This window comes from Panthera onca, chromosome B4 (genome assembly GCF_046562875.1).
Source record: "Panthera onca isolate mPanOnc1 chromosome B4, mPanOnc1 haplotype 2, whole genome shotgun sequence".
NCBI lineage: Eukaryota > Metazoa > Chordata > Mammalia > Carnivora > Felidae > Panthera > Panthera onca.
In genome coordinates, this window is record NC_138345.1 from 31,666,165 (window position 1) to 31,689,679 (window position 23,515).

The 23,515-nt window shown below is 36.1% G+C and overlaps 1 protein-coding gene across 24 annotated transcripts in view; it reads left to right on the forward strand.

The window, feature by feature from the left end:
- The window catches only part of CREM (cAMP responsive element modulator), a 73,688-nt gene that overhangs the window by 20,221 nt on the left and 29,952 nt on the right, over positions 1–23,515 (forward strand). For 11 of the 24 annotated variants that reach the window (XM_078450266.2, XM_078450274.2, XM_078450263.2 and 8 more), the window contains 4 exons: positions 387–510; positions 17,659–17,805; positions 21,613–21,710; positions 22,071–22,213. In XM_078450266.2, coding sequence (XP_078306392.1) covers positions 387–510; positions 17,659–17,805; positions 21,613–21,710; positions 22,071–22,213 — 512 coding nt within the window. Of the gene's footprint in view, positions 1–386; positions 511–12,123; positions 12,365–17,391; positions 17,500–17,658; positions 17,806–21,612; positions 21,711–22,070; positions 22,214–23,515 lie in introns of those variants that run through there. The other 13 variants (XM_078450278.2, XM_060658956.3, XM_078450280.2 and 10 more) reach the window with 5 other exon arrangements.

The following is a 23,515-nucleotide window of genomic DNA, read 5'->3' on the forward strand; positions in this document are numbered from 1 at the left end:
AGACTGCCACTGAACCTATTTCTTAAAAAGTAAGGCAGGGGCGCCTGGGTGGCGCAGTCAGTTAAGCGTCCGACTTCAGCCAGGTCATGATCTCGCGGTCCGTGAGTTCGAGCCCCGCGTCAGGCTCTGGGCTGATGGCTCGGAGCCTGGAGCCTGTTTCCGATTCTGTGTCTCCCTCTCTCTCTGCCCCTCCCCCGTTCATGCTCTGTCTCTCTCTGTCCCAAAAATAAAATAAAATAAAAACGTTGAAAAAAAAAAAAAAAAAAAAAAAAAAAAAGTAAGGCAGAACAGTTGGATGACAGAAATGAATATCAGAAGGCCAGGTAAAAGCAGAGAAATCTTTCAGAAAGGGCCTTAATACTTCTTCCTTTTTATTGTCTTTTCAGACAAATGACCATGGAAACAATTGAATCTCAGCAGGATGGAAGTGTAACAGATTCTGTGGCAGAGAGAGAATCTGCTGATATGCAGACCCAGACTGGTCAAAATTCAATCCCTACCTTAGCTCAGGTAAATTTAATGTAGGCAGTAGGCAGGCACTGATGAAAGTTAAACTATATGGAAATTCTATTTTCTTGAAGTTGACCTTAAGTTTCCTCTGTTCCCTGGTTATCAGCCATTCTTGCTGATTTGATTTCAAAGAGAAGATACGTATTTTAATTACTTTTGCCTTGTAACAGACACTTTGCTGTGCTCCCTCCACCACCACCACTTATGCAAAAGGAAAAACAAAAACCTGTCTACGACATGTAATCCTCAAGTTACTGTTTGAGAAGTTTGGTAATTCCAAGTTGGTATAGTCTTATATTCTCGGGTAGAAATACTGCAGAAATCTTCCCATTTGCCTGGTATATATTTGCTTTGATCTTTACTTTCTTTTTAGCTAGATCTTTGAATTGGTCTCATTTAGAGACTACCAGAATGAGTTAGTGCCTGGTTTTCAGCTCCTAAAATTTATTTCTGAGATATGTATAAAAATATGTAGTAAAAACAAACACATTTGTTTATTTAGCTCATCAAATATTTATTGAGTACCTACAATGTGTAGGTATTTTGCTAGATGCATGGGGAGGTGTAGTTTCTGGCCTTAAATATCTCATGGTTTAGTGGGGAAGACAGGTGTCTGAATGATAATTCCAATAGTGTAAGAAGTGCCATAAAACTTTATGTAAGGCTGACAGAGGAGAGGGAGCAGCTGCTAACTGGGAGTACTTTGCGGAGGATTCTTACTTTTGAGCTAGATGTAAAGGGTTTGATGTAGGAGTCTGCCATGCGGACAAGGATAGGGAAGCATATGGTAGGCCAGGAAAGAGTGTGTGCAGAGGCACAAAGCCAGAGAGTACATGGTGTCAGGGAACTACAGGTGTAGAAGCTAATTGGAGCCCAGCCTCAGGGCTAGGATGCTGAGTTGGTAAAGGTATGCAGAGGTCATGTACATTTGAGAGTGTAGAGTATCCTGGATTCTAAATATTCTTGAAATATTTTCCATGTTCACTATGTTTAGAACACTAGTAGCTGTGTGGACTATGTGGAGGTTGGATTGGAAGTCAACCAACGGGTAGAGAGGACACCATTTATGTGGAATCATGGTATTATGGGATATGGTGGAGTGGTGAGATTTTCATAGGATCTTGAAGGGAGGGTAGAAAGGACCCAGATGGCTGACTGGAGGTCCAGGGGGAACACCAGGTACTTCCTGGGTTGTTTCAGGCCAGACTGGTTCTTGTGAGGTCCTTCATCCCCAGGACAGGACCCCAAGCACCCAGCCTGCTTTTCCTTCCTCCTTCAAACTTCTAACACCCACTCACCCCCTGGGGGTTTTCTCACAAGTGTTCTGTGGAACTGCATCTCCCTGGCAACACCCCCTCTTTGTTACCCTGACACAGGCATGCAGACCTTTTGCTATTTAAAAGGGGGGGCAGCCTTTTTCTTATTAACAAAATGTATGTTCATTGTAGAGAATTAACAAAATATGTATTATTATAAAGAAGAAAATAAAAACTGTCCATAATCTTGACATCCAGAAATTTAATCATTGTTAACATTTTGGTATATATCTTTTAGTCTTATGATCCGTATAAATAGAATACAGTACGCATATATTTTTTCATAAATTTGTGATCCTCTAGAGCTTTTATCACTATGATTCCTGATCTGTAATTCTGCCCTTCTTTGCTGAAGCAGTATTTGAAAGCAAATCTTCCTTTCGCCTCCACCACCCTCCTCTTAGGTACTGGCTCACTTACCCTCACAAAGCCTCCCCCTCCCTCTTGTGGGCCTGCACAGTCAAAACAATAGCTCTCCATTGTCTAAAACTGATAATTTGCAATTCTGAGGACCTTCAGCCAGGGTGACACCCAGCTCTGTGAGCGTCAGTTCAGAAGTTGGTAAAGAGTTCAAGTAATGTGAAGTCTGAAAAATAACCTTGAATTTATGAGGTCTTAGAATTAAATAAGAGCCCAGCGAACAGAAACTAGATTTTAGTAGATTAGAAAATGAATAAGAGGTAGAGGAGGTAGAAATTGGGAGTATAGATTCTTTAAGAAATTTTTCTGTGTAATTATAGAGAAAGATGGATCTGTGAGACAAAGGAATGAGAACAGGGGTATGAGAAAGAACAGGGGTATGGGAAAGTTGAGTGTTTTGAAGAAAATGGAAAGAGAGAGACGTGTGAGAAGGCTGAATCAGACCTAGGAAAAGCCTGTGACTTACATTTATAATGCTTGCTTTTTTAACTGTCTCAACTAATCAAATGTTGGTATTTATTAAATCTGAATAGCAAGTACATGAACTTGCTCTAGTATTTTATTTTCTATGTGTCTTAAAGATTGGATCAAAAAATAAACTATGGTTTTTATCTTACACACATTAAGCATGTTGAGAGATTAAGATAACCCTTGTGTCGAATCATTGATTATTTTGGTTAACTAAGAGTTATTCTCTGTGCCATGCATGGATCATGATTTTTTGAAGAATTAAGACACAGTTCTTAGTAGTCAAAATTTTCTAAACATGATTACCAATTTATATTCTTGTGATGCCTGAAGCTGTTCATTTATGAGGTATTCATTATTATGCAATACTATATAAGTATTAGGAAATCAGGTTGAACTCTTTTTTAAACCTATAATGCATACTAAAAGTGACTACTCTTCTGAATAATTCCTGATGTCAATGTATACTTGCCACCTGTTTCATTTTTTTTCAGATTAGAGGACTATTTTGTATAGAGAGGAATTTGTAACATTTAATTTCATTTTTACATGGTCAAATTATCATTAACTGGTATAGGAACAAAAAGACCAAAAGATTTGATCAGTTTGATCCTTTGCATCTGATCATTTGTTAGTAGTAGTTTTGAGTACCCTGGCTTTTCCAAAGCTTCTGCTAATCAAGGGTACTCCAAAAACCAAATCAAGGGTACTCCAAAAACCATCACATTCATGAAGATCTGACAGCTTGAGCTTGCTCTGTGCCCTCAGGCCTCTGTGTGTACAAAGGGAGGCTAGAGTTTTAAGTTTCCAGTTTTTCTGTTTTATAACTTCCCAGATATGTGGAGTCTTTTCCTTCTGTGTATCTTCAAAAGTATATAGAAGTCACAGTGGTGATAATGTCAAAGAGCTGGAAAGCAGGAGTTTCCATAAACAGACCCTGGGGTGGCAAATCCTGGAGGTTAAATTGCGAGTTGGCTTTCTTCTTGCCTGAATTATTTTTCATGTTGATTTATTTTTAATTGAAGCTGCTTTCTTCTTTGTTAAGTGTATGTGTTGCCATGTAAGACTAGATTCCATTCCCCTCTCCCCTTGGAAAAACTCTTGGTAATAAATTGGAGAGTTTATTTTATTTTACTTTATTATTATTTTTAAAGTTTTTATTTAGAGAGAGAGAGAGAGCGCAAGAGAGAGCACACACGTGCAGGGGAGGGGCAGAGGAAGAGAGGATCTGAAACAGGCTCTGCACTGTCAGCTCAGACCCCTACTTGGCTTGAACTCACATGCCGTGAGATCATGACCTGAGCTGGAGTCGGACACCTAACCCAGCTGGGCCACCCAGGCATCCCTGGAGAGTTTATTTTAGATAACCAAACCAGGAAAAAACCCTGTCCAAAAGCCAAAATGGTGAAAAGCAAAATTACTATATATGTGTATATATATATGTGTATACACATATATATATACACATATATATATGTATATGTGTGTGTGTGCGCGTGTGTGTGCATAAGTATACACATATGTATATATTACTGTATATACAATTAGTTTTAAAATAGTCACACATCCTCTGGAAATAATATAATCTTTAAATGGATAATGGGAAGTTAAACTTTCTTTTATAATGTAAGCTTTCAAACATATGCAAGACTAGAACAATGCTACTATAAATTTATATGTATGTATATATAAACAGTTACTAAGATTTTATAGTCTCATCTATCTTCTTTTTTTGTTGAAGTATTTTAAGCAACTCTGCAAATTGCAGACATCATGTCATTTTACTCCTTCTGAGTATACAACTTATAAAAGATTATGGACTTTTTTTACTGTGACAAATGTCACAGTCATACCTAATAAAATCAAGCATAATTCCTTGACATAATATGTACTTCTTATTCACATTTCCCATTTATCTCACAAATGTGTACTCTACTCTGAAAGCAAGATTGAGGACACCCTGAACTTCACTTGTTGTAAGCCTCTTGGGGATTGTTAGTGCCACCATGAAGATGTGGGTAGGTGAGGTAATAATCCACATGGAGCCACTGGAAAGGATGGGCTTTAAAACTAGCTTTCTGGAGCCTCATTCCTTAGAGCGGCTGATGAAGTCTGTGGGCCTGAGTTTGGCACCTCTTCTCTGAAATACCTCTTCTTTATAAATGACCAGTTCTCAAGCTTTCAGCAAAGATGAAAGGAGCAGAATCACAGGAGTCATGGAGCTCGAAGCTCTGGAGATAATCAGGGTCATTATATTGCCTCAAGAGAATTTGTTCCAATATAAAATTTAATCTTTCCTTTGGACCTGTGTATTTTTGGAAACAAGACTATAGGCAGCAGAGAAAACCACTGGGGACTGTTCAAGGATCATATGCTCTGCTGATCTCCTTTCTTATCCTGTCTGTTCTAAATGCAAACAGTATTTAAAGAAGCACCTCAGAATAAAGCAGGCCCAGGGGCGTTTGGGTGGCTCAGTCAGTTAGCAGTTAGGCGTCCACTTTGGCTCAGGTCATGATCTTGCAGTTCGTGAGCGCTGACAGGTCAGAGCCTGGAGCCTGCTTCAAATTCTGTGTTTCCCTCTCTCTCGGCCCATCCCCTGCTCGTGCTCTGTCTCTCTCTCAAAAGATAAACATTAAAAAAAAAAAAATTTTTTTTTTTTAAAAAGAAGAAGAAAGCAGGCCTGGCATGCAGCAAGGGGTTGAAGCAGGAATGATTTAACAAAAGACACATTTCAGTGTATGAGTTTTATGTTTTCTGTTTCAATCTGGTGGACAATTACGATGACATTTCTCATTGCTTTGGCTAGCTGTGCCAAAAATCCACCTTCTTGGTCCTAAGTAGGACCAGGAAGGATGTGTTTGGCTATCACAAAATGAAACAAAATAAAAGCAACATTTGCTCTTGATAATGGGTCAGCAGCTTCCTATTTGTATGCTAATGATCGGCTGCATTGTGTTTATTTAGTATATTTACTGTTAGCTAACTAAATCTAGTTTAAGCTTAGTGTTTAGTTGAATCTTGGTTTTCCGACTTCAACTTACTAATTCCGTTACTTGAGGGATTCTTCCTGAAGGAGAAAAATATTCCTCTCAAGATTTTGAGGTAAAAATTTTCATTTCAGTATTAATTTTCTATTGCTCCTTATTTTTATGTATTCCTTCTTCTGGCTCTTTTTCATTGCCTTAATTTAATTGTTTATGTAATGTTTTATTCACTTAGAATGATCTCAAAAATGAACAAAAGTTGGAGGAAAAAGTAAAACTGAATTTTTTTCAGTAAATGTGAAATCTGCATTGTATGATATTCTTTAGTCAACTAATTCAAGAAAATACAGTTTTGAGATATAACTCATTCATGAAGGTAATTCAAGGTTTGAGGGACATAAGTGAGTAATTTGTGAACTTGTTCAGTTTGAACAAGAACGTTATATTTCTATATCTGTACTCATATTTTGTAATTTTGTATATAATAGCTAAGTACATTTCTTTAAACGTTAGTTTTTAGTTGTAGGATGCACTCTACATTTGCATCTTAGTGATAAAACTTTGAATAAAATTTAATGTTTCAAAGGTGCTTTAAGCAGGTTTAAAGCAATCAGAGGCAAATTGCAGAAAAAGATTTAGTTTTTATACTTATTATAATCAGAAAGAAATACATACAAATTAGTTTTAGTGCTGGAGAGATTGTTAAAGATTTTCCCTCATTTGTAATGATTTTCTATGAGGTTTGGATACCTTTTGTTTCATGTTCCAAGTTCTCAGCTTTAGTAAAACATGTGGTTTGTCACTAGCAGTAATGGAAAAAGAACCGAGTGTAAACATTGTTACTCTTTTTACCCTTTTCTCTGTGATTGTTTTCTAGTAAAAGAGCAGGCTCAGGGAATGGTTTATAGGTAAGCTGACGTTTAAGAGGTACAGACTTTCAGATTTGCCAGATGAAAATGTTCTGAATGAATGTTTCACAACAGTGTCAATATAACTTACTGCTGAATTATAAACTTAAGATGGTTAATGGCAAATTTTATTCTAACTTTATGACAATAATGGAAAAAACAACAAAAAGTAGACATTGAAATTTGAAAAAAGGGAATGTTAATTTTTGTGGTTTCTTCTTTGAATAAGATTCAGAGGTTATTTAGTTTGTCTGATTTTAATTTTTAACATTGCTATGACCTTTGTAAACTCCAAACTGTTAAAGGAATTAGATTTGTTAAAAGAACTACAAAACACAGAGGCTTTTGGAAATTTTCACTTCATTGATTAATTGTGATGGCAGCTTAATAGTGCTCTTCAGAAATGTGAGTTTTATAAGCCTGACAGCTAAATCTCTCATGGTTCTCCAAAATGGCATTGGAGAGAAAAGCCTGCTTATGGTAGTGAATGTGTTAAGTGGACACAATATCAAATGAAGATGAAGCAAACAGAAATAGTTCAGGAAAAAAAACTTACCTTTAAATAGGTATGTTCTATACAGCAGTAGACCTCTACTTTGGCAGATAATACCTTTTTTTTTAAAAAAAAAAAGATAATGGGTATATATTTGATAATCAGATATGTTAATACACTGATAGGTATTGCTAGTGTAAGTTGGTCTCCCAGGTCCTTAGAACTTTCTAGTTTTACCTTTTTTAAGGACTTATTTACTACTTTGCACTTGGTGTAAGGAAAAAGAACTCTCATGAATACATATATGCACAGTTTGAATTAAATGTAGCTGTTTACTTAAAAGTAGTGAAGTATTTTTCGTACTATTTTGTAACACTAAAGACACAAAATTAGTTTCTTAATGTTTATATATAGTTTTAAGTTAATACTTAACACTGAATTCTTTGATCTTCATTTCTTAAAAACATAAAAATACTAATTTCATAGATTAAGGTAAAGGAGATGCGGTGTGTGAAGTGCAAGTACAGTGCTTGGCACCTGTTTGCTTTTATCATTAACCAACCTGCCTCAGATGGTTAGAGTGGTAGCAGTTAGGCCAGTGGTTGCCATTAGGCTTTAAGACGAAGTGGCTTATACTGGTTTAAAAATACATTGTATTAGAAATTCATTCAAAAGTAATATAAATCTACTGACTATGCTCAAATAGGCCTCCAGAGGGTATAGAAAAGGAAAGATAATTTATAGTTGTTTTATAAGCAACATTCTGCTATGATGCCATGAACTTTCTTTAATTGGTATGTTTTATGCTCCTAAATTAAAAAAAAAAAATTTTTTTAATGTTTATTTTTGAGAGAGAGAGAGCGTGAGTGGGGGAGGAGCAGAGAGAGAGGGAGACACAGAATCCAAAGCAGGGTCCAGGCTCTGAGCTGTCACCACAGAGCCTGACGTGGGGCTTGAACCCACAAACCATGAGATCATGACCTGAGCTGAAGTCGGACGCTTGACTGACTGAGCCACCCAGGCGCCCTATGCTCCTAAATTTTTATACTTTGGATTTCTTTTAGGGATTTTAAAACATTGCAAGAATTTCTGTATGCCATTTGGCTCTAAAAACCTAAATTATGATTTATTACTAGACTTTAGAGTTCATGTTAAGACCAAGTTTCATTATAATGCTTTTTTTAGGAGCAAAATTCTTTGACTTGCCTGTGTATGTACTCTGACCTTTGGACTGAAACTGAAAAAACTTAAGGATGCAATTTGGTCTAGTCATATTCTGTCACTGATTTGGATTTTGAATTTTGTTAACTTCCCACCTGAATTTTCAAGGAAGACTTAAAGAGTATTTTAACCTTTGCAAATCAGAGGATTAATACATGTAAATTAATTAACCTCTAAATTCGTGACTAAATTATTTAAATGAAATGCAACAATAATAAAAATAACAAAAGTGAGTATTTACTGCATGCTCAGTATATGCCAGGCACTTGGGCTCTGTCCTCATAACAACTCTGTAGAAAGGTACTTCTTTCATTCTTAGCACTTGTGGAAAATAAGTTATAGAGAGACTGAATAACTTTTCATAGTTCACACAGCTAGTTAGAGGCAGAGCCAAAATTAGAACCCAGGCAATCTGGTTTTAGATTTCATTAAGCAGTCTACTTGTAATACATAGGGTACTCTGTGTTGAACCAGACAGTACCTTGGAAATTCCATAATAATGGAATATAATAAATACATGTTACATATAGTTGCTGTATAAAACTATATGTGTGTCTACATACACACACACACATGCAGTACTATGCAGTATCTATTACATATAGACTGTATACTGTTATCCCTTCATTGTTTAGTGGCAGATTAAGATAGTTCCATTTTTTTAAGTTTATTCATTTTGAGAGAGAGAGAGAGAGAGCATGTGATCAGGGAGGGAGAGGCAGAGAGAATCCCATGCAGGTTCCACGCTTTCAGCACAGAGCCCGATGCGGCACTTGATCTCAGGAACCGTGAGACCATGACCTGAGCTGAAACCAAGAATCAGACTCTTAAATGACTGAGCCACCCAGACACCCCAGGATAGTTACATATTTAGATTCCAACTCAGCTTTTCATCTGGGGTGTGTGAAGAGCATAGAAAATTTAAATTTTATCCATTTTGATGTATTATTAATTATTTCCATGTTATATCTAGCGCCAGTACCCATTTTAAGTGTTGAACCATAACTCTGGGCCAAGAGCACCCAGAGTTTTAGAATTATATTTTATAAGATGATGAAGAAATCAGTCCCATTGCCTTTGGTACAATCAATTTATTGAATGCTTTCCTGCCAAGAAGCTAGTTAGTTACTATATCCACCAAATATGGGGCCATAGTTATTTATTACTTTTTGTGTTTGGTAAAAAAATACACGAATCTGCAGTCTTAACAAGTTTAAGTGTACAGTTTAGTGGTGTTAAGAATATTCACATTGTTGTGAAACAGATCTCCAGAATATTTTCATCTTGTAAATCCAAAGGTCTGTACCCATTAAATACAAACTTTCTTTTACCTCTGCTTTCACCCCTGGTAACCACCACTCTACCTTCTGTTTTTATGAATTTAACTACTTTTAGATACTTCATGTAAGTGGATGGATCAGTATTTGTCTTTTTGTGAATGGCTTATTTCACATAGCATTATGTCCTCCAGGTTCATCCGTGTCATAGTATGTGATAGGATTTTTTTCCATGAATAATATTCCTTTGTGTGTGTGTGTGTGTGTGTGTGTGTGTGTGTGTGTGTGTGTATATATATATACACCACATTTTGTTTATTATTACTATTTTTTAAAGAAGTTTATTTTTGAAGTAATCTCTACACCTAATGTGAACCTCGAACTTACAGCAGGAATCACACATTCTTCCAACCGAGCCAGCTAGGTGCCCCTGTTACTACTTTTTTTACGGGGTTTTGTATTTGCTTTTGTTTTTGTTTTTTTGCCAGTTCAGTACTCTTTAGGAACTTACACCAAGTTATTGCTTGAAGAAACAAAATAAAATAATTCAAGTGAATTGCAATTTGCTTTATAGACATTCTTACAAAGAGTTTTTTGCTCAGAAATAAAGATTAACCTGAAGTTTGGCTAATAAGTGGTTTTCAACATTTGTTCTGTGGTTTCTGGCTTTTGGCATATACATTTTTTATTCGTTATTAGAAATGATCTGTATTATTGTTAAGAGTAGTTTCAATATTTATGATTCTTATATCTGCTCGGTAAATGCCATTTTGGGCTCAGGATTTCACTGCAGCTTCATTAGGTGTGCTTATTTGCATCTGGCAAATATGTAATTATGATCAGTTTTAGTTTCAGTCTTACTGAAACCAAATATAAAATTGATTTTTAAAAGTTCTCAAGTTAAAAGAATTATGACTTCTTTAAGATAATACTCATTTTCATAGTGCTTTTAAAATATAGTATGATTAATGAAGCACATCTCATATTGGTTAGCATAAAAAATGATGTTCCAACTGTTACAAATAGGAAGTTCAAGATACTATAAGGATCAGGTAGGAGAAACAAATCAGCTAGAACATTGTTTTTCAAAGGCTGAAGAACCCCTAATTTTAATTTGTGCTCAAATGATCCTCCATTTGATGTATGTATAATCAAAATAGACTCTGTATAATTGAGAATGACTTGATTCCAATATTTGCTTTGCTTTCAAGAGGAGAATTTAAAAAAAAAATTTTAGTTTTTATTTTTATTTTATTTCATTTTTTATTTGTTTTGAGAAGAGCACGAGCGAGATGCAGAGAGAGGGAGAGAGAGAATCCCAAGCTGGCTCTGTGCTGTCAGTGCAGAGCCCAATGTAGGGTTTGATCCCACAAACCCATGAGATTATGACCTGAGCCAAAACCAAAGAGTCAGATGCTTAACTGACTAGGCCATCCAGGAGCCCCAAGAGGAGAATTTTTTTAAAGAGACTTAATATTCAGCCATTTATATTTACAGTACCAGAAACTGTGACCCACTTCCCCCTTCTTATAGTATTCAGGTTATAGATTTCATATAGTATCTGTTTATGCCCCCTACACAATAAAAGCATGTGACACAACAGCATTCCCATGGAGTTCTCTTTAGAATTTTAACATAGTAGATATAAAAATCTGAGTCTTATGTGCTAAGTGTGTTATCAGTAAATATTTGAAATTCCCAAGGTAAAATTAAGTAAAATTTAACTGTGTTGAATTTTGCAGTCTGTTAGCCACACTTAAAAATAGAAAAGAAAAGAAACTCTGTAGGAAAGAAGGACGCTAAAAATGAGACAAAGTCTATATTTTCCATTTTGTGTTTTCTTCATTTAGTACAATTAAGAACTTTTCATTTTTTAATGTTTTTATTTATTTTTGAGATACACACACACACACACACACACACACACACACAGAGTGAGTGGGGGAGGGGCAGAGAGAGAGAGAGGGAGACACAGAATCTGAAGCAGGCTCCAGGCTCTGAGCTGTCAGTACAGAGCCCGTCACGGGACTTGAACTCATGAGTTGTGAGATCATGACCTGAGCCGAAGTTGGACTCTCAACCAGCTGAGCCACCCAAGTGCCCCAAGAATAACTTTTAAAAAAATAAAATGAAATATTTTGCATCTTATTCAGGTGTTCACTTTTATAATATTATCTCCCTGATTCCAACCTTAAAATATGTGAAATATTCTGTAAACACTTTTTTTCTCATAGAAGAAACAGACTCTTTTAAGAATCTTGTTTTAATACACAGAAATCAAGATAGTTTCCCATCTTCTTGCTTAGAGTATTAGTAGATTTTAATTGTAGTCCTTAAAATAGGTAATGTGTAGATTTGATTTCTCAGGAGCAGAAGTGACAGTGAAATCTGCTATGATGTGAATTCACATTTTTTCCCACCCTTTATTAACTGTCTTGAATGCAGGCCCAATAGCTCTGTGACATTTGCAGCTGCACTGTGACATCATAAACCCCATCATAAGGGAACCTGGCTATGGATTGGAGGTAGTCCACTAGGTGCTAATCAAGTGCTGTGTTACAACATTGTGAGGTTTTCCCAGTTACGAGCGTCATTATAAGGATTTTTAAATTATTATTGCAAAGCCAAGTAAGGCTGTCGGTTGCATCAGTTTAACTTCAGATCAACTACTGTCTAGTGGGGTTGGTGGTGGATGTGGTGGCATCAGCATAATCTATGTTTCAGGCACCCAATAGAAGAGGATTATTCAGGGGATCTGGAAGAAAAGGTAAATTATGTCTACTATGAGTTCATTCTACACACTTTTTGAGCCTCATAAAAAGAGATATAAATATGAAATATAAAATATACCCATTTTATTTTTTTGTTTTTTGAGGAGCTGTCTACATGACTGTTGGAATGTGATGAATATACTCATAGATCTTCCTATGGCCTTCTCCCTCTCTTCATTTAAGCTTTTTATAAAAGCAACTGTTCCCTCCTCTGAGAAGCTTTCCACAACAGGTATATTTTGATTAGCCTCCTTCCACACTACCCCTGCCTGTCACTCTCTGATCTCTTACTCTGCTTCATTTTTCTTTGAAGAATTTAACACCACCCAAAATGATACATTTGTCTCTTCATCTGTTTTCTGTCTCCTGATCTGGGAGAGCAGAAACTTTTTCACTATCTCCACTGTCTAGACTGGTCCACATGGCAGGCTCCCAATAAGTATTTGTCAAGAGAATAAAAGAATGAGTTAATTCATAAGTATGACTTGTTTCTGTGAGATTTTTTGTGTGTATTTAGCCTTGGAATGAGTAGTTGACATTTATAAGAAATATTTCTCTATTTCTACCTGCAGTATGCATATTTCAGTTCAGATGAACTAAAGTTTATGTCCCTTTACCAATGTCTTTTTAGGAAAGACTTAATTCTCTTCTTTTTCCAGAGCTTCTTTAGAATTCTGTTTGCACATTATGAATAAAGTAATTATAATACTTTTAATAGATTGCTCTTTCTTAGTGTTGCTCAGATCTTTGTTTTTTTGGCTCTAAGGCATCAGTCACACAATTCTCCTTCTTATTAGCATTTTCACTTCGTTGCCCTACCATTGCTTTCAACCTGGCCTACCTAAAACTGAATCTACCACCTGACACAAAACAAAAAGATGCTTCTTTATTTACCCACTTTTGGCTTTAGAACTTCCATGCATGTTCTTGAATCATTGCCAGTGTTCGTTCTATGCCACCTGTGTACAATACACCACTTCAAGGATGCTGTATATTGCACTTGTGGCCCAAGTGATCAGTATAATAGAATGATAATACTAAGATGTAAATGTAGGGAGCCACATGAGGTTTTGTTTTGTTTTTTAATGAATAACAGTGGTTTAGCCTATTAACTCTACCAGTTCAGTGATAGGACTAATACTAGTCACATCAGTTTTGGTAAAATCAATGGGAATAGAATGTCTGAGTATAGAATGTCTCTAGATCTAAGGGTTTTTTTCTGTTTTTGTTTTTTTGTTTTTTTTTCCCAAAGATATATCTTAATTCTAACTCTAGGGTATGTCATTCTGCTGGTTCTCTACGTGTATTTCAGCAGTTTAACAAAAGAGCTGACCCGTGAGCTTTTGCACTGCCCAGAGTTTGGACATAGAGAAGTTTCACTGTAGTTATAGAATTCCTATAACTCATCTCCAGAATTCTAGGAATACAGTTTGTATTAGCTCCCTTTCCACAGCAGGTATTCTTGATACTAAGCCACTTTGATAGAGTGATTATTTAATAATTTAAAATCTTGAAAATTATACTTGAAAGGTAAGTAAAGCAACTTAGAACATGATTTATATTTATCAAACCTGTATGAATCTTTCTTGAGTTGTTCATTCTTCAAAATATCTAACGTCTTTGAAGCTGGATTTCCAAAATTTAAAACTTTGCTTAAAAGCTTGAATTTTATCACTGACCATAAACACTGTCAGTTGTTTTTCTTGAAGTGACAAGCTCACTTCATTTGCTTTTAAGAAAATGTTTTCCTAAAGCTCAAGTTTGAATAGCATAATTTGTTTGGCTATTGGCCATTCTTTTGAGAAAACTGATCTGCCATCTCAATCTGCAGGTCCAGTCTGTAATACTTATAGTACCCTTGGGTATAATTCATATTCTATTTTACTCAGTCTGACATCTGAACTATCAGGGTTACTGGATATATTGGTTCCGGCTGTGCTGCTGTGGTGTAGTTGATATCACAGCCTGCTGTGGTGCTCAGTTCTTTACGCTGCGAGCCAGGGCCTAAGAGCTACATTGGGATACAGCAGCAGTTTTCAAAGTGTGGTGTGCACAACCCTAGGAGAGACTCCAGGAGACTTTCAGGAGGCTTAGGAGGACTAAAGTATTTTCATAATAATGCTAAGGCTTCTTTTCCTTTTTCTCTATATTGATACTTGCACTGATGGGTGTAAAAATAGAAGAGGGTAGGGGTAAAGCTGTTGGCACCTTAGCATGAATCAAGTCAGAGGCATCAAACTATGCCAGTAGTCATTGTGTTCTTCATGGACATTCTCTTGCAGTTTTCAAAAAATACCAGTTTCACTTAAAAATGCCCTGGTGAAGCAATAAATATTACCCATTGTATCAAACCTTGACCCTTGAGTACATGTTATTTTTATATTCTGTGTTAGGAAATCGGTATGTTTACTGAAAGCATTTCTGTGTAGTAAAAACTGACGGTGTTCTTGAAGAAAAACACTTGAGTAATTGAGTGGCGAGATGAACTAGCTGGGTTTTTTTCCCATAGGACATCAGTTTTCTTAAAAGAATGGCCAATAGCCAAACTATGCTATTCAAACTTGAGCATTTGGAAAACGTTTTCTTAAAAGCAAATGAAGTAAGCTTGTCACTTCAAGGAAAACAATTGACAGTGTTTATTGTCAGTGAAAAAATTTAAGCTTTTTAAGCAGTTTGAATTTTGGAAGTCCTGCATCTACCATTGTGAACTTGATAGTTTTTCAGTATTTATAGTATTCTGATGAGATTGATGTTGATTTTAATGAATGAGATTTTCTGATAAAGTATCATGAAATGTGTCCGCATTTGGGAGATCTGCTTAACTGAGTGAGCCATTATTTTCCAGATAACTACTGCATGGTGTTACAGAATCATGCATGGGATCCATTCAAAGTATAAGACTGGTCCATGGATGTAACTGATATGGTTCCAGATTCCACATTGCAACTAATCTTTATGTGAAGCAACCACCTGTTGAGTTTTGGTGTAGTAACAAAGAACACTATCCACATATTTTGAAAAAGCTATTATATTACTCTTCCTTTTCCAATGATATGTCTGTGTGAGGTCCAGATTTTCTTCAGGTATTGACTAAAATAACATATTGCAACAGATTCAGTGCAGAAGTAGGTATGAGAATTCAGCTGATTTAAATTAAACCAGACATTAAAAGAATTTATAAAAAAGTAAAGCATTGATACTCTTGTCACTAAGATTTTGTTTTGGAAATGTAATTATTTTTAATAAAATGCTATTTATGTTAGCATGTAATGGAATTGTTATTTTTAAAATGTAAAAATGTTTCAGTTTTCATTTCTAATATGATAAATATCAATGCACATAACCAATGGTATGCTGGAGCTGACTTGTGAGAGCCACTTATGTGCATCTTTTTCCAACTTTATGTTCAGTGTCATCCATTGGTAACTTGAAATCTGCCACAGTAGGAGTTTTTACATTATGGAAATCAGCAAACCTTTCAAATCAAGGTTCTCCTTTCCCAAAAACTGATTGACAAATGTTGACAGCACCCTACTGGATATAAATCACATAAACAAAAGCTTTTTGAGTCGTCAGTAATTTTTAAGAGTATAAAGGTGTCCTGAGAGACTAAAAAGTTTGAGAATTATTTGTGTGGTGAAAAGAATACCTTTTGGTAACTGGCCCACAAAGGGGTGGATGCCCTTTTATTATTCGTACAGCTTTGTCTTTTGTGCTGGTTTGTCATTTGTAAAACAAATCCTCCCCCTTTTTTTTTTAACTTCTAGTTATTAAATTTATCGATTCTATTATGGCATGATCTTTTTCTTTCCCCCAAAATCTAACGTAGGCAATAATACTGCAAGGGCAGGTGGGCTGAATTTGCTCTGTGGGCTACATTTTGGGTGTCTCTGCCCTTTTCTGTTGGTTATGTAAGCTCATATCAGGGCCTGGCTCAAGTTGTGGCTTCTACACAAAGCCTCTACTTACTGTTCAGGCCCATGCTGATCTTTCTATTCTGTACTCCTTGACTTTCATGACCTGTACAATGGAGCAATTAGTTCTATACTGTTTGGCGTGCTATTGTTTCTTAGGTGTTAGTTTTGTCAATTCTACTTTATACCCTAGTGCACCCAGTACAATGCTCACCACATAGGTTCTCTTGCATGGATGAACGATTTTTACTTCCAGGTTACCGAAGAAGTTTGCTTTCTAAGGAAATGATCTTGTAAATAAATCTTATTATTTGTTATAAACCCAGTTTTTAGTAATTGCTTTAAAGTATAAGTAGATTGGAAAGTAGATTGGTGTTTCTTAATGTGAGGCACTACACAGAGACTTCCTTCAAAGTTTGTTTTAGATCTTGTGGTTCTACTACCATTCATGATAGAAGCTGGTAGCTTATTTCACTTATTTCATATCCAAAGTCTTTGGTTCTTGAGTAAGTTATAATGAGTAGTGAAACAGTAAAAGGAGGCAAAGTTTCTAAGATTACATTGGCCTATAGGATTGGGTTGTTTAGTCAGTAGGAAACTTAGCAGGTTTTAAATCCAGGGGAGTGGAGGTATTGTGTTTTGCTGGTACAGGTCTCTGTTGAAAGCACTCAGGGGTGCTGGGAGATGGCTGTACTCTGTGCAAGCTGAATGATGGTTCTGGCCCTCTTCTCTAGATGCTCGAGCTAGCAGGGAGGGAATCTGTAAGAGGGCCATACCAGCTCCAAGGCATGTACTTTCTCTGGATCACACACACTAAGGGCATGAGGGGTCTTGGAATTCCTCTGGCCTGTGCCTTTTTTGTGATTATGGGGGGATAACAGTAACTGATTTCCATTAACATAGAGACAAGGCATTAACTTGCATCTGGAGTAATACTAGAATGTGGCAAACGTTTCATTTATTAAAAAATAATTCACCGCATTTAAGTTCTGTCTCTAATTTCTCTTAGGAAGTTAGGTACTTTATACTCTGGCCAAAATAAGGATTCACTGTTGGTAGTCTTGAGGTTGTAGTGAGGTAGTTTAACTGCTTTAGAACTTTGCGCTTGGAACATTCTTAGCCAGCGAAGCATGGGAACTGAAAGTGAGGAGCATGGGTTCTTTAATATCTATCACATCAGAGAATGACTGTTCCAGCACAGTAACCGCCTCCTAATGGTAAGTACCCCAGCACGCTCATCGTTTCTTAGAAGCAGAAGAAAGAAAGGAAGAATTGGCCAGTCCTAATAGTGATTGGTATTTCTTTAAAAAAAAAACAAAAACAAAAAGAACAGAAAATGATCCAGTCTTAATCCTCAATGATGATCGTTTTTGCAGGTTTCTGTAGCTGGATCAGGCACCGGAAGAGGCTCCCCAGCTGTAACTCTAGTGCAGTTACCTTCGGGCCAAACTGTGCATGTCCAGGGAGTAATTCAGACACCACAGCCATCGGTTATTCAGTCACCACAAATACAAACTGTTCAGGTTAGCTTCCTTCCTGGATGATTGGTCTTTGACTTTCTTCAGTTTTTTTTTTTTTCTTTTCCCTTTTACGAATTCATTTATCATCTTTTTTTTCTTTGTGTAGCTTTTATGCTCAAATCTTTTTATTAGAAGTTTGGAGGAATTTCCCTTTCCTATGTGGAGTGTGTTGTGCCCTGTGAGATACATAGATTTGACCAAAGATTTGCAGTTTGGTTGTTAGCTCTCAATTTGCAGAATGAGTAATTGTCAGATGAGTAATTCTTTGAGTTGTTGCTCTGTACTCAAACACAGATTTATTTAGCAAAGCTCTCCAGTGGTGCTTAAAAATATTTTGAGGATTCTTTGGCAAAGATGTCTGATAAACACAGTAAAGATTATAGTATTGGCTGTTTTCATGAATACTGACATTAGTAGGTAGGTGGAAATTTAAGTTTATCTTTAATATGTGTAATTTGTAGGAAACATAGGATATTATTGTCACCTTGGTGTTAGACTTCTACATCACGAACCCCACTCAGATGAAACCTTGGTTTTTGTAGACAGGATTATTGTGGTTATGATCTGGAGATCTATTTTATTATTTATTATTATCAAAGTTGGTCACGAATCCTTAACATTTCTTGAACCTAAAACATTTTTTGCATCAATAGATATAAATTAAGTATGCATTTTTTAAAGTTTTTATTTTAAAAAATGTTTTTAATGTTTACTTATTTTTTAGAGAGATAATGTGAATGGGGGAGGGGCAGAGAGAGAGGGAGACCAAGAATCTGAAGCAGGCTCCAGGCTCTGAGCTGTCAGCACAGAGTCCGATTAGGGGCTCGAACTCACAAACCATGAGGTTACGACCTGAACCAAAGTTGGATGCTCAAATGACTGAGCCACCCAGGTGCCCCAAGTTTTTATTTTAATTGCAGTTAACAGTGTAATTTTAGTTTTAGATGTACAATATAGTGATCTGACACTTCCATATATCACCTGATGCTTATCATAAGCACACTCCTTAATCCCCTCTAGCTATTTCACTCATCCCCCCACTCCCCCCTCTCCTCTGGTAACCAACATCAGTGTGTCCTCTGAGTCTGTTTCTTAGTTTGTCTCTCTCTCTCTTTTTTTCCCTTTGCTTGTTTGTTTTGTTTCTTAAATTCTGCATATGAATGAAATTATATGGTCTTTCAAATCAATCATTTGTTTTTCTCTGACTCACTTATTTTGCTTTCCATTATACTCTCTAGCTCCATCCACGTTGTTATAAATGGCAAGATTTCATTCTTTTTTGTGGCTAAGTAATATTCCATTATATATATATATTTATCCATTCATCAGTTAATAGACATTTGGGCTGCTTCCATAATTTGGGTATTGTAAATAATGCTACATAGGAGTACATGTATCCCTTTGAATTAGTGTTTTTGTATTCTTTGGGTAAATATCCAATAGTGCAATTCCTGGATTATAGGGTTTTTAACTTTTTGAGGAACCTCCATACTGTCTACCACAGTGGCTGCATCAGTTTGTATTCTTACTAACAGCACATGAGGGTTCCTTTTTCTCCACATCCTCACCAAGAAGGATGTTGGTGTTTCTTGTGTTGTTGATTTCAGCCATTCTGATAATTGTGAGTAAATATGCATTTTTAATTTAATTTTTTAATTTTTTTAATGTTTTTTTTTTTTGAGAGAGAGAGCACACACGCATGAGTGGGGGAGGGGAAGAGAGAGAGGGAGACACAGAATCTGAACCAGGCTCCAGGCTTGGAGCTGTCAGCACAGAGCCTGACAAAGGGCTCAAACCCATGAACCATGAAATCATGACCTGAGCTGAAGTTGGACACTTAACTGACTCAGCCACCCAGGCACCTCAAGTATGCATTTTTTAAAAGCATACTTTCTTGGTTATTGAATTTATTTCTGTTCCTTTTTTACTTCAGTAATTATCCTTTAAATGTTGAAATTTACTTGAACATAGTTGATGACAGAAAGATCTTGAGGAAAACATAGATATGCATACTTAATCTCATCCCTTGCATATTTGAGTACAGCTTATTGCAGAATAATGAAACAGTTTGCAAAATTATATTTGAAGTAATAAATCCACATTCATTAAAAGCTTAGCTATCTTTCCTACACAGGTATCTTTTCAAAAGAGTAAGAGTCATTCTTAGCAGTCTTTTTTTTTTTTTGTTCTTTTCCATAATGACCCTTGATTCCAAGACTTTCTGAATCTTTCTGACTGTAATTATAAAACAAGAAAGTCTTTCCACTCTCCTTTTTGAATTATGACTTCTGTTGGGGTGCAGGTATTTCTACTCTAGTTTTAACTTGGCTGCTGTTGGAAGAAAGTATTATCTTATATTCAGTAAGCTTTTTTGGATTTTGTTATGTGGATGATTTAATTGTCTTGGTAGAGGTAAGTGCCAGTGGATCTTGTCTTAGAATTCCTACTTGTTGAACAGTGGTCAAGTCACTTAATGTCTGTACATGAACTTCGGCTTCACCTTTCTAAAATGGTTAAAATAGTATCCTACCTCACATAAGGGGTTAGTTATAATTATATGAGAGATGTGTGAAAGCCCAGTATAATGTGGTAAATGTTTGGTGGTGATACATGATTGTTGATTGCAACAACATTTTTTCTAAGTTCTATTGGTATGTGTGCTTATGTGTGGAGTGCCTATGACCAGAGATGCATAAGATTGTATGTGTAGGTGAACATAGATGTACATCAGTGTGCCTTGGGAAGTATATATTCCTGCTCATATTGTTGACATGTTAATAAGTTCTTTTGATTTTGCCCAAATCAAATTTTCATATAATTATAACAATAAGGAAAGTGAGTTTTATAAACTCAGAACTACCCTATGCCCTGAATTGGCTAAATATATTGAGAACTGTCATGTTGTAGAGATTCGTTATTTTAGTTTTCACCCTTTCCTTATAATCATGTTATTATCATGTGACTTGAAAAATGAAACCTTACTTAAAACTCTGACCTTTCTTTTAAGGAGAAATTCCTTATTTTGACTTTCAGGAGTTACCACCATCAAGCTCCAACCTTCTTGAAATATAAATCTTAACTTTAATCAGGCTTCTTTATTTTTTTTTAGTATTTCTTTTTTTTAATGTTTATTTACTCTGAGAGAGAGAGAGAGAGAGAGAGCGAGTGAGCAGGGGAGGTGCAGAGAGAGACAGAATTCCACTCAGGCCCCACACTGTCAGTGAAGAGCCCAGTGCAGGGCTTGAACCCATGAACTGGGAGATTATGACCTGACCTGAATGAAACCAAGAGTCGGACGCTCAACCAATTGAGCCGCTCAGGCGCCCCTTTACTTTTTTATTTGCTTCTTTGAACCTATCTGATGTCTAACTTGAAGACCTAGCTCAAGTCAGCTGTGGTATTGTGAAGAGGGCAGTGAGGTAGAGATGCTTTATTTTGCCTCTCAATCCCCCGCTGGATTTGTAAGAGTATGTTCAAGGTTGAGATCTTAGGTCTTACGTATCTTATATTTAGTCCTTTCCTGTGAAGCCTCACCTGCCATTCCAATGACTTTCATTTGCATTTCTGTACTATTTATTATCTGTCCCATTCCTTTCCACACATACCTGCTCTACAACTGAAATGTGTATGTCTGTGCTCCTTTTCCTAATGCCAGGTGTGAGCTGCTTTAGTGTAGGTTCTGTGTGTTCTGTTGCTGGATGCTTTGCCAGCAGCTGGTTTAGTACTGCACACACAGACCCTTCAGCACCATTTTTTGGTTGAAGGAGGTCATATATTTTCTGATGCATTTCAGAAACTTTTGTATTATAGGTAGCAACAATTGCAGAGACAGATGAGTCTGCAGATTCAGAAGGTGTAATTGATTCTCATAAACGTAGAGAAATCCTTTCACGAAGACCCTCTTATAGGTAAGTCTCCTACTGTAATGATATTTAAAACAAATTTTTTTTTAATGTTTATTTATTTTAGAGAGAGAGTGCAAGCAGGGGAGGGGCGGAGAGAGAGGAAGACATAGAATCAAAGCAGGCTCCAGGCTCTGAGCTGTCAGCACAGAGTCCGATACGGGGCTCAAACCCACAAACCGCGAGATCATGGCCTGAACTGAAGTCGGACGTTCAACCGACTGAGCCATTCAGGCGCCCCTGTAATGATACTTTTTCCAAAAAAGGAGAATAATTTTATATCAAAGCAGTTAGTCCATTATAGCTTTTTTGTTTTAAACCTCATTCAAATATCTTAATTATTTCTGTTGTTTAATTATGTTTTAGAAAAATATTGAATGAACTTTCCTCTGATGTGCCTGGTGTTCCCAAGATTGAAGAAGAAAAATCAGAAGAAGAAGGAACGCCACCTAACATCGCTACCATGGCAGTACCGACTAGCATATATCAGACTAGCACGGGGCAATACAGTATGTATGCTGCATTCGATATGGTACAGTGCTAGCTTTAAGTCTTCTCTAGTTACATTGAAGTAACTTGGGTTCAGCATTAAACTGTTCCATTTTAAAATGCATCATAATATCCAAACTATGTATCATAGAACTAAAAGTAAATGTTAAAGAAGGGAGAGATTTGTACTGACAGCTGTCATATACTTTTGAAAAGTCAAAATTTTTTGACTGAATATAGAAGAAAACTTTTGGGTGAAAATAAAGGGAGGGTTTGCCTATTTATATGTTTATATTCATGTCTAGTAAAAGTTTAAAACTTATCTGTTTTTTGTTGTCTTTATAAGATGCATGTGAACATAAGCTATAAATGTCTGTATTTCATTCTTGTTGGCTTTTGTTACCAACAATTACAATATTATGCTTCCTAATCTAAAAGAGGTACATAATGTTTTCTAAATTATGTTTTAAATGTAATTATGTTTTCACTACTCTTTGTTAATTTGTGCTGCAGCTTTTTCTAGAAGAGAATGGAAAAATGATTTATTTTTAAAAACTGCAGCCATTGGACAGATCATTTTATTTGAAATTTTAAACATCAAAAGCTGTAAATAAACAGATACATTCACATTTAGTCTTGTGCATTTTAATGGGCTGTTAATTCTGTGCTTTTTGCTCTAATTAAAGCACTAATTTTTTCCCAAATCAAGTACATTTGATATACATAAAAATGCTTTAGTAAAAAAACAAGAGCTAGGAAGAAAAGAAAAAAGGGGGAAGAAAAGCCAGAAAAAGGACAGAAAAAAAAAACCCATCTTTAAAAAAAGCTACTTAGGTAATGGAATATGTGTGGTAATAAGTACTATGTTGGTTTAAATATGATGGTAAGATTTTACATATGTCTTCTGTTTTCCCTTTAAAAAAAAGTAATACCTAGAAAAATTCTCAAATCTTAAGATGTGGCTGTTAAACTATAATCCTTAATATGTGAACAGATCTTATGTAGTCACTAGTTTTTTTAGAGGTTTTTCTGTTGGTGGTGGCAGATTTGCAATATTAAACTAAATCTCCCTTGGTAATTCTGGTTCTTCAGGTAGCTCGTACCATGATACCTAGCAGAATTGGGGTATAATTTGTCCACAGCCTCTATAGGGTGCTGAGTGGACATGTCCAAAGTCAATATTAGGAAAAGGAAACTCCCCACTGTCTCTGTAAAGAGTTACACCTTGAGGTTTTAACTGTTATTTTTCTTGTATTACTTCTCTGATTTAAATGCCTTTTTGTCTGGCCCAGTGGGAATATATGGTGGGAGTTTTAGAACTG